The 11,745-nt window shown below is 42.7% G+C and overlaps 1 protein-coding gene across 6 annotated transcripts in view; it reads right to left on the bottom strand.

Moving 5' to 3' along the window:
* Nucleotides 1–547: 547 nt before the first annotated feature.
* tjp1a (tight junction protein 1a) overlaps nt 548–11,745 on the bottom strand; it is a 69,398-nt gene continuing 58,200 nt past the window's right edge. For 2 of the 6 annotated variants that reach the window (XM_036584105.1, XM_036584103.1), the window contains exons 20-28: nt 11,284–11,460; nt 9,150–9,935; nt 8,278–8,363; nt 7,517–7,720; nt 6,607–6,698; nt 5,768–6,179; nt 5,274–5,491; nt 4,987–5,130; nt 548–916 (exon numbers count right to left, since the gene is read on the bottom strand). In XM_036584105.1, the coding sequence (XP_036439998.1) occupies nt 822–916; nt 4,987–5,130; nt 5,274–5,491; nt 5,768–6,179; nt 6,607–6,698; nt 7,517–7,720; nt 8,278–8,363; nt 9,150–9,935; nt 11,284–11,460 (2,214 nt within the window). In that variant the 3' untranslated portion in view covers nt 548–821. The remainder of the gene's footprint in view (nt 917–4,986; nt 5,131–5,273; nt 5,492–5,767; nt 6,180–6,606; nt 6,699–7,516; nt 7,721–8,277; nt 8,364–9,149; nt 9,936–11,283; nt 11,461–11,745) is intronic. The other 4 variants (XM_036584104.1, XM_036584106.1, XM_036584109.1 and 1 more) reach the window with 4 other exon arrangements.

The following is an 11,745-nucleotide window of genomic DNA, read 5'->3' as shown; positions in this document are numbered from 1 at the left end:
CATTGGTATAAGTGGCGATGTATCAATAGGTAGTCATCACTGTTAGAGAAGACAACCAATGGGGAACAGGAGCACCAGTTCATGTTGAAATTGAATATAGCTTCAGGAAACTGGTCTGTGCTTCCTTCACCTCCTTTTTTCCTTCATTTCCAGCACCTCAGTCATAGTCCTTCACCCCACCGCTTCTACACTTCCTCTCATCCCTCTGCACCTACTGTGTGTGTGAGTCCTCATGTTTAGAGTGCTGTGGTAACCGCTTCAATTGACAGAAAAGTCTAATAAAATTTGCTATTCCATAAAAACCTCAATTCCACTGTGTATTATGTTCACACTATACATGTAGTGTGCATTCTGAATATAGTAAAAATATGCTAAAAGCTTAATATCGTCTATAGTAAAAGTCTACGTGGAAGATCATGGCAAATCCTGGAGAAAAATAAGGTGAATTTTTGTCAGCGGTGAGAATCTGAAACTTGGCGTATGGTGGGAATATTCTCAGTGGCACGGAGCATGCAGTCCATCATGGATTAAAAAAAGTTTATTCTTCTGATTTACTCTTGAGCTGTTAAGCACTTATAAAAAGAAAAGAAGATCAAGAAGAAGAAAAAGAAGAACAGCACTTCAGAAAAAGTCATCCTCCCTCCAGTCTCCATGGGTACAGTAAACAGAATCAAAGCGCAGTCATCCTTCATTTATCACTGCCAAAACGTCCCCTCCCTAATGGCAGTGTGTGTGTGTGTGTGTGTGCACGTGTGTAGTTTGGAGAGGGAAAGAGTGTTTTCTTTCTTTTATCCTGGCATTCACATTCAGTAACAGGCTCCTCAGAAGTGGTCGATAAGCACAGACACACAGTTGGCTCCTACCAGGTAGTTTGGATCTCCAGGGAGAGATTTGTTCTGCCAATTCTTGGGGTCACCTGGATAAAGAGGAAAAAGGAGAGAGAGAGAGAGAGCACAGAAAAAGAAAAATGAACAATACTGTGGGTAATATTTTACAACTGAACATAAAAACAAAACCTTATTTCAATGAAGTCCTGTGTGATCCCCCATCCAAAACTTGTGGTGAACTGAAGCATTTCAAGCTGGAGTGGATTTAATGGCCACTTAAAATATAGCAGGGTAATTTCAGTGGAACACACTTATTCCCTTCAGACTGTGTAGAGAAAGATACAAGCTTTTTAGATCACACAGATATAATCTCACGCAGATATTCATCCAGAGTTTGTCACAAGAAAACCATATAAAATCCATTTGAGAGACTTTTAAGCATTGCATTAAAAATTGAACTCTCCTTGCCTCTTCTTTTATAGCTCTGGGAACTACAAAATCAGATCTGTTCGTGTTCAGTTATAAGACCCAATCTGCTGTTTTGGCACCACCAAGTTCTCACAACTACATGGGAAAAAATGAAAGAAAAACTAAGGACAAAACACAATCTCTTATAGCTCAGAGTTAAGCAAATACTGGCCATGTCCATCACATATATGTTTCTTGCTTGATATATGAAATATATTTCCTCTTAAAAATGAACACCTAGCTTCTGAGGACACCTAGACTTTTTACATTTCTTCAATACACATAAGCATGTTTTCTTTCTTGGTCCTCAATAACTTGAAGGAAATATCACAATAAATATTTAAACCACATTGTCACTGAAAACGATCCCTGTAGCAATAAATGCTGAGCACTTTCTTTGTATGAACAGTCAGGAATGCAAGGAAAAAGTAACTGTTCATATGAAGAACCTGGTTAGTTTTTATTAAGTTACGCTATTGCAAACCAAAAAGGGACACATGCTCCTTTGTATTAAAAACATTTTTTATGGAAAAACTAGGTGTCACCCCACTTTAAATGAGCAGTGTATTAATCAGCATATTCTACTGATTCTTCCCTTTCTCACCTTCTCTCCCATGACTTGTGTCATGGATTCTGTTACAAGGGGGAATCGATTTTTAACTTTTGTACTATTAAAAACGACCCTTGTTAATCAGAAAACATCTCAGTAAAAAGGTTAAAGGGAATGATATGGCACTAGAATATAGTCCAAAGTGATACAGACTGAAGCAGGTTTCCTCCATAAGGGCTACAGAGCCTCTGTGAAAGTGAGTGTTCAGTTAGCGCTCCCAGCTGGGCTGAGCTTGTCCATTCAGATTTGTAAGGAAGAAAAGTGTTAGAGCGCCGGGGTCGTGAGGAGAAGTTGAAGTTGAAGCTAGAGAACAGTTTTGAGTTACAATAGAGGGATTAGAGGCACTGACTGGTAATCCTCTCCCAAAGAAGCAGGACAACACAAGAAATGGATGCCTCATTTCTCCTCCAGCCTTTTTTCTCTACATGTTTCTAAATGAGGGGTAATTAGCTGCTAATCCGCAGGGGTGTCAGTAAGAGATATGTAGTGGTTGAGAATGAGAGAGGTAAGAAGAGAGGGAGTGAATGAGCATGTGAGAGGTAGAGTGAGAGAGAGAAAGTAAGGAAGAGGAATCCCCTTGTAACAGGTCCCTGGCTACATAAGTAAGTAAGTGGGTGATGCAACAATCATCTGAACCGTTACTATACAACCCAACCAAGAGGGTTTTGCTGATCAGTGAGGGTAGTTCCTCACCCAAAGCCTATGATGTTGTGTCCAGATCAGCTAACAGAACGGTGCTCAGGGCAGCTAGAACCAACCTCACCACTGGCACCGGGAAAGCCAAGGCCTTCTATGCACTGAAAAATCAAGAACACTGACTCACAACATATGTGGCAGTGTATTCAAACTATCACTGACTATACAAAGAAGAATCACCTTGCCTGCACCAGGAGCATTGCCTTTCCAGATGCTCTGAACAACTATAACTGATTTTTAGGCATCCAACACCAAGATAGCAGTGAAGATTGAACCCCAGAGCCCTTGTGGCCAGGTGCTCTCTCTGACTGCGGTAGACATGAGGAGAGCGCTGCTCAGGAGGAACCCACACAAAGCTATCAGCCCTGATTATATCACTAGTTGTGTGCCCACCAGCTTCCTGATGTCTTCACAGGCATCTTCAGAATCTCCCAGGTATAAGCTGCTGTCCAGTGACATAACGACTCCTGCCCTGTTGCACTCACCCCAGTTCTCATGAAGTTCTTTGAGCATATGGTCATAGCTTGCATGCATCTGTTACACTGGACCTCACTAGTACACCTACAGGCAAAAGAACTCCAAGAGGGTTAACATAAGCTGTTCTGTAAATCTGGCCTTATTCCACTTCAACAACAAGGACAACTCTATCAGAATACAGCTTACCTCCTATAGCTCAGAAATCACACTGTCGTACCCCATACAGACTCCACACACTTGGACTGAGTTCTTCACTCTATAACTGTATTTAATACACAGTCAAGTTACATTATTATGACCACCCGCTAATATCCAGAGTAACCACTGCACTGTGTGCAGCAAGGACAGCAGCTAGATGGGCTGGGAGTGACTCAAAAAGGTCCTGGTAGGTTGTCACAGGTATCTGGACCCATGCTGACTGCAGTGCATCCCGCAGCTGCTGGAGGGTGCGTGGGGGAGGATCCATAGAGCGAACACGGTCCCACAGATGATCAATTGGGTTCAAGTCTGGGGAATTAGCGGGCCAGGGTAGTACTTGGAAGTCTTGGTCACGCTCTTCCAGCCAATATCGGACATTTCTAACCATGTGACGCCGCATTGTCTTGCTGGGAGATCCCATCCGCCCCATGGAAGACAGTCAGCACATATAGGTGTACGTGATCTGCAAGGATGGAATCATACCCACATTGGCCGAGAGCACCTTCCACATAGAAGAGTGGGCCCAGAGAATGCCACGAAAACATTCCCCAGACCATAACACTGCCACCACCAGCTTGTGGACGTGAAGTGGTCATAATGTGACTCAACTGTGTAGTTCCTGAGCAACAACACTCTCTCTCTCTCTCTCCATGTCATCAAAAATAAAAAGATTACTGCTGACTTCAGGGGGACCCGTGTCAGCACCACTACTCTCTAAGAAGACTTTTTATATGCATATCCGAAAAGGTCCCTCTGACCCCTCACATGGACTGTTCAAAGCCCCTCATCTTGACATAGGAGCATCCAAGCCAAGTACTCCATACTCATGAACAGGTACTTCTCACAGGCAATGAGAATACCGAACAGATCTGCCTGATGATCCTTCACATTCTGACCAGACTACTACCTCAGTCTACCTCGCATCTCTTGCACTGTCTACTGCTGGTCACTTAATACATGATACATCACATTACCTGGTCACTTTATATTTAGAGGACACCTTATTCTGTACACACTGTCCGCATTTTTGAAACTGTTACCTGCTGCTCAGGATAATTACCATTATTGTGCACCAGTAATACTGCATGAACACATAGAAGGCAGCACTACTGCCGAGGACTAAGGGTTTTTAACCCTTACCCACTGTCCACTGTTTTGTCTCTACTGTCATATACTTAATGGCTGTACATTTTATTGTGTAGTTTTTTTGTGCAGTTGATTGTCTGTACTTATTGTCTGCTGATGCTCTGTGTTCAATGTAGGACATTCCTCACTCAATGCAGGATGTCAACACATGAAAAAGTTTTGAATTTGAAAAAGACTTTGAATGAGTGATCAAATGAGTAAAGATACAAAAAACATAATATCTACTGATTTGTGCGTAGTAAAAATGATTGTTCTTACACTGAACACACACAAAACCTTTAGGAGAAGAAACATGGAAAGTCCAGCAGTCCAAAGCAAAGCGCAGAAAAAAACATGGAACCTGGAGATCATGCTTAATTAGCCACCAGCAAGAGAATGAATATAAAGAACACCCTGAGTGAATGAGTGTATGAGCAAATGAACCAATGAGTTTGTGAGCACTTGCATGGATGAGAAATGTGCACAGTGAAGTAAAAGATTTCCCCTATAAAGCCCAATATCTGCATTTGCCACAGAGCCAACCCCGCAGAGCCCCAAAAGCACAGAGATTAGAGGGCAGCGTACCCGACGAGGAGTCGGAGGATTTTAGAGCAAAAGACCAACCATCAGGAGTCATAGACGCACAGTGAGGTAAGCGCAGCTCCACGGGCTTCAGAAACTTCAGACCATGTGGACCACACATCACCAGCGGACTCAACAGGGTTTCTCCTGTAGAGAGACACACAGGCGTATGCACACACACTTAAAGGAGTATTTGTTATATGATCATAAATGATCTTATAATGTCATGTTTCACCGTCTTTGTAGTACTAGTAGGCCCTATTAGGTTCTAGCTAAGCGCATTTACTGACCTTTTTCCTTGTCGAGGGGTGGCAGGATGCTGTTGTCTCGACACACTTTGAAGTAGATCTCCTGTTCCACACCGTCAGGGATGGCCCCCTGAGGGATGATGATGCTGACTCCTGTTTCTATGGAGCTTAGGACCCCGCCGTTACAGTTAAAGATGCCACGCGCTGTGGCCACCACCGTGTGAACATCATCATCTTCATCATCCTCCAGAGCACTTGGGCTGACATATAGACAGCAGGTTTAGATAAAACAGTACACATAATGATCATTTCTCTCTGCTAAAGGGATCAAAGCACCCAGCTTGATTATTGTAGGTTAGGTCAAATTTGAGTCCTTATTTAACACACTCCCTTGCTTCATTTTAGACAAAATGTAAATGTAATTTCAGAATCAGACAAACAAGCAAAACAGTTTTGTATTTTATAAGTATTCACATTTGCTTGGCCTTACAATGACAACAACTCATGTTCTATCTCATACACATTGTGTCTCTAACCTGACAGGGATGGCCTTGGGCACGGCGTTGATGTTATTCTGCAGGTACTTGGGCCGGTGCTCTGTGGTTCGGGTGAAGGTGTCTAGGCCGCTGTCATGATCTGGAGGCGGCGGTTGCTGCGTTTTAGCCGGGGCTTTGGCCTGTGTGTCGTTGGGCAGGAGGTTGTGATTAAATTTGGGACTGTCAAATTTGCGCTCAAAGGGCCTGGCAGAGGCTGTGTAGGGTTTGGGGACATAGCGGTTGTAGGAGGAGGGGGGAGGTGCACCGGCGGTTTTCGGGGGGTCACCAGTGCCATTGACAGGCGATTTCTCTGGAAAGCTTTTCTGGGGAAGGAATGTGGTCTGCACTGTGTCCTCACGACCAGGGGGCTTCACTTTGGGAGATCCGTGAGGGTCTGGAGGAGGTGTCGCTGCTGGAGAGAGAGAGAGAGAGAGAGAGAGAGAGAGAGAGAGAGAGAGAAAGGAGAAAATCAATGAGATCAGCAATACAGAAAGCACAGCAATAAATACAGTCTTACAAATTATGAGAAAAAATAATCTGTATAAATTGCAGATTAATAGTTGCTAATATTTCAGGACAGTACATATTAAGCAAGGACAAAAACATACCACATTTATATCGCTGTCTGCAACTAAGCATTGTAAGGAATGCTTTATTACTTTATAACTAAGCATTGTAAGGAATGCTTTATTACGTTATAACTGAGCATGGTAAGGAATGCATACTTTATTAAAAGAACATTAAAGGTCTGTGAAAACCTTGTGGCTTGTGCCTTGATAATAAATGTTGGTTCTAACTTTAACACTGCACTCATATGGAGATTAATGTGCAATATTTACCAGCAGGTTTGGGCAGAGTAGGGGGCGGAGCTGGAGGAGCGGCAGCTGGGGTTACCTGGGGAACAGGGCTGACCTTGTCCACTGAGTCCGCCCTAATAAATACATAGCAATATGTAATAAATACATAGCAAAACACACAATTATTTAAAAATTATGTCCCTACGCATAAAGCAAAAACTGATTCCTGATCCGCACGTGTACCCAAATAAGTCTTTCCAAATGAAATATTCAGCAATAGCAGAACAAATCATCTGCATTCTTTCTGAAACATGTACTGAAGACTAAAATCTTGATGACACAGTTAAAAAGAAAAGTCTGTATTGCATGTCATGTATGACTTACCATTTGGGGGAGAAAACTGATCATAGTTGGGTTAAGATCAGTGTAAGGTAGGTTATCTGTGACACATTTAAGATGTAGGGGCAGTACATATACTACTGATTATCCTTTGCTATTATATTAACTCGATGCTACCTTTGAAAAAAGCCACACCAAAGCTGTGGACCCCTTTTACTTCAAGAGATAAACTGTGGATAAAAAAGCATTTAGCTAATGAAAAAGTTTACATAAGAGACATATGTCAGAATTTTTGGCACACTCAAATTTTAAGAATGATTCAGAACACAATTCAAACAACAATAAATTTACTCATATGCTTAATGGAATACATTTCCTGCCTGTTTTCATCACTCTTTTCAAATGCTCAACTGAGTAATTTCTGCATTAGACCAATATATTTGTGTGCACATGTGGCAGGTCCTCTGGCTGTGCTAGCTCATCGGAAGATCAGGTGTAAATTTTCTTCTAGTCACCAGTTAATATAATTGCAGTTAAAAGTACAGTTTATAGTATATATAAGTACAGTTGACAGTATGCACGGTCAGCAGTAGTCTCTGCCTATGTGTGTTACCTAGGACAGTTGGTCCCTGGCTGGGCCTGTGGTTGTGCTGGTTTGTTGGCAGGCTGTGGCTGTGTAGCGGGCTTGCTGTCAAAGCTCCGGCGGTCAAAATAGGACAGCTGCTTCCTGTAGTACTCTTCATCTTCATCAGGATCATAGTGGTTAGCGCGAACAATGTCATCGGCTTTTGACTGGGGCTGTTGGGGCTCAGGCGCTCTATATGTTTGTATGCGTGCATGTTTATGGGGGTGGTTTTGAGAAAAGGGAAAGTGAGATCAGTTATACAGAAAGCACAGCAATACATTTACAGAACACATACACAAAGTAACCTCTACAAACTAATTCCTACATCTAAAATCTAATCAATAAAACACTGGAGGCACATCAATAGCTGCTAATGTATGGCTACAGTTCTGTAACTGCAGGTGTAGAAAGGTCTAATTCAACACCAGTGTTGAGAGCTAAGGCGTGACATTTCATAAAACCACAAGGTGAAGCTCTATAAAAACTGCACTCAAAAGCAGCTTTTGTTTTCCAGTGAAACTACCCTTGATGTGAGGTAGTAATTACCATCAGATTAAAAGGTGCTTACCCAAAGCGAAAAGGTTCAGATATGTTCTGTATTTGCTTTCTATGACTGGATTTGTGGGTTTAGACAGGTATAAATGTCAACATGATGTTTGGTTTCATGCACTCCAATATAGCTGATACGAATATGAATTGATGTATATGCAGCATCATTTGGCATCTTTGAAGCTATCACTGTTCTTTACCTGAAGGTCTTCTCTTGGTCGAGGTTACTCAAAGAGTTGGCTTTGGGCACGGACGCTGCACCTGGTTTAGGAACCATGTCTGCTGGCTGGAGGGGGGGTGAGAGAGAGTGAGTGAGAGAGAGAGTTGATAATCTGTTTATTTGGTTGTAAAGAATTCTGCAGTCAAAACATTTAAAGATTTCCTAAAACAAGCCGTACAAATTCTATGCCTCATGGGAATGTGCTGTACTTTCTAGAAAAAACATTCTTTCACGTAGTGGATGTGCAGAGTTTGTGTTTGTATATAATATATAGCCACTCTCACAGCACTTTCAGACTGAAACAGCTAAAGTTAGGGTTAGCCAGTTATTACACTAGCTAACAGTAAAAAAGTGTTAGATAACTACCCAGCTTTAGCTATTGTTTAGGTGTTTGGTGATTTATTGAGATGCTGTGCTATACGTTGATCCATTCTGTACTAGTGCTTTTTATACAGGCCACTAAAACTATACAGCACTAGCTATGGTAGCTAGTTTAACCGCATGACAGAAATACTGAAAATTAATATTACCACAATATAGCTAATTTTAAACTCAGAAATAGTATTCATGTTAAATTTACTGTAGTTAATTAAGACAACCCATATTACACACAAAGTAATAAAGGAACTTCCTTATTTAAATATAAATATTCTTCTGTTCACCTTTACATATTTTGGGCAGAAAGGGGTGTGTTGTAAGAGTGGTGGAATGGATCATGATAAACTATTGGATTTGAGGCTCTTAATTTGTTGCCTGATGTATCGCTACTAACAATATCAAAAACAAAACTTTGATATTGATCCAACACTACCACAGTGCTGACTGCCATGCATGCAACACTAAGTGACTCACCCTTATTGTGGGGTCGGCAGACTCTCTGGCCCGGTCCATAGACACTGAACGCTTGTTCTCAAACATCTTCACCCGGGTCAGCACTGACTGTGGCTTCATCGCTGGGTCTTCCTCTGTCTCTGGTGGGGGAGGAGGGAGGGGTTTAGAGGCTGCTGCGGTGACGGCTGTATCTGGTGGTGATGGGAGGGGCTCGGGTTTGGGAGGTGGTGGGGGGGCATCTGAGTTCATATAACCCCTCTGTGATGGCTGGCCATGGGCAGACCTCGGAGGTGGAGGCTCATAATATTGCTGTTTCGGGGGTTCAGGGGAGCGGGACATGGTTGAAGGTAGGGGGTGGGGTTCATGGTCATAATGTGAACGTCCATCAAAGCCACCTGTGGCCAGGGTAGGGGGTTCATCATAACGAGCTGGTCCGGGCTTTCCGTAGCGGGGTCGTCCCGTGTCGTAGCCTGTGTCGTAGTGGGACTGAGGTGGGCTGTAGTCACGATCCGGTCCATCCTGGTAGTTCAGGCGGGGGTCGTACTGCTGGGGCGCTTCCCCCTGGTGGTCATATGGAGGCCACTGCTCTTCGTATGGAGGCACACGACTGTCATACTGCAAGTGAGAGTCAAAGTTACGAGCCTTTGGTTCCATGTAGGCGCTGTCGTAGCGGTAGGGCTGGTGGTCATAATCTCTGTATGGCTGTTCTTCCTGATAAAGGGGTTGCTGGGAGTTATAGGCAGGCTGCTTCAGCCCAGGACTGACGCGTACTTGCTCATCCACATTGTAGATCTCTTTCTGATACATCTGCCAGATAAAGACAACAGAAGACAAGCTTGTTTAAGTCATTATAAAAGTTACAGAAAATATGTAAACTTTAGCAATCAATGGATTTGACTTTAACCAGAAATGATTAATACACATTAATGGCTGAAGGCTGAAGCTTAGAGTCAGAGGAAAGACCTGAAATAGAGGAGACTCAGAGGGGGCCGTTATTGGACAGGTCAAACCAGAAGCAGCCATCATAAAGATCAGAGTTTAAAAAGAGGTTTACATGTGAGAAATACGAAACTCTGTACACAACACTATACACATAAAGCGAACAAATATCTGGGGGGACATAAAAATTGCCATAAATAATAAAAAAAAATCACTGCAACAAAAACTACTCAACTGATACTGAGGCAAGGTTTCACTTCAGGCTAGATAAAAAACATTTTGAGAAGTAGCCTTTCAGTACGGATATCGATCCTGTCAGCAACTTTACAGTGCTAACACATGGGAAATCAACAAGGCTACCTTTCAAAGTCAGTACAGGCAGGGGAAAAATATGAACCTAAAGAATATAATCAGATGAAGTACTAAATAAACCCATTTATAAATACTGCTAATATTTCTACTTCAACAACAACACAGATTAACAAAGAAACAAACCCAGGCGATTTAGAGCCATGCAAAAGAGTGCAAGCAGCAGCAGGAAGATCATAGTTCCCTCCCTTCGCTTTCAACAAGCAGAGGGCCCTGCCTCATCCACTGCTGGTTACAAACTGACAATACATATAATCCAACACATACAGAAACAGACCCAAAAACACACACACACACATACACACAGGCCTGGGCGATAAAATGCTAAAGATAATTATAAAAATCTTAAAAAACCTTTTATTTTCAAAACTGATGACATACATTGAGATATTTTTTTTCTAAAATATCTGTTATATTCCTTGAACTACTATTAACAGACAAAGCTTAAACAATTGCTTCTTAGATACACTAGGTGGCGATGTATGTCTAATCATTCACTCACAATAGTACCAACTAGCAACAACCAGCAACCAAATAAGAGTAGCCAGATCAATTTAGTTGTTTTGAAGGGTTAAAATCTTATTCATACATAAAATTAAACATAAGGAGCTCCACATAATAATACTGCTATGAAATGAGATGGAAAAAATATTATAGTAAGATTTTTAGCTGTATCGCCCAGCCCTACACACACACACTCGCAGGGAGGCACAATGCTGACAGCGTACATGCAGAAGGAAGAGGCAGCACACAGGCAGGGCAAAAGTCAGAAAGAGAGAAAAAGGGCACCAAGCTTGGGCCGTAACCGGGTCGGCCCAAATCCGTCGCCGGGCGGATAGTGCGGTACCTTGGGCTCTGACCCGGGCTGTCCGGTTTGGAGGGGCTCAGGAGCTGGGGGCTGAGCTAGGTCGCCCTGTGGGGGGGCGGCTGGGCCCTCCGTGGCACCACTCAGAAGTGCTACATTAAGGTGGGCACCAGGGGGCGCTGTCTCAGTCAGCGGCTCAGGAAGAGCAGCCTCTGCTTTCTGTGAAGGTGGTCAGAAATGTTTAATACAGGGTGCTCACAAACCTCGCCACTGCACCTGAACTGCACCTTCAACATCATCACCATCATCATTAGCGCTGCAACTAACAATTACTTCTACATTAAATCAATGCATCGACTATTATTCAGTTTATTTATTACCCATTATGGCTTATGTGGGTACGCCTGTCACAGTGAAACCACGGTTCTGACTGTGTGACGAATAATTTCTTCTTTTACGGGTCATCATAAAGAATGGAACTTCTTTGTTAAGTAAAGACACAAT

Source organism: Colossoma macropomum, unplaced genomic scaffold (assembly GCF_904425465.1).
Source record: "Colossoma macropomum unplaced genomic scaffold, Colossoma_macropomum, whole genome shotgun sequence".
Taxonomy (NCBI): domain Eukaryota; kingdom Metazoa; phylum Chordata; class Actinopteri; order Characiformes; family Serrasalmidae; genus Colossoma; species Colossoma macropomum.
Note: the sequence above shows the minus strand (reverse complement) of the source record. Positions and strands in the feature narration are given on the sequence as shown.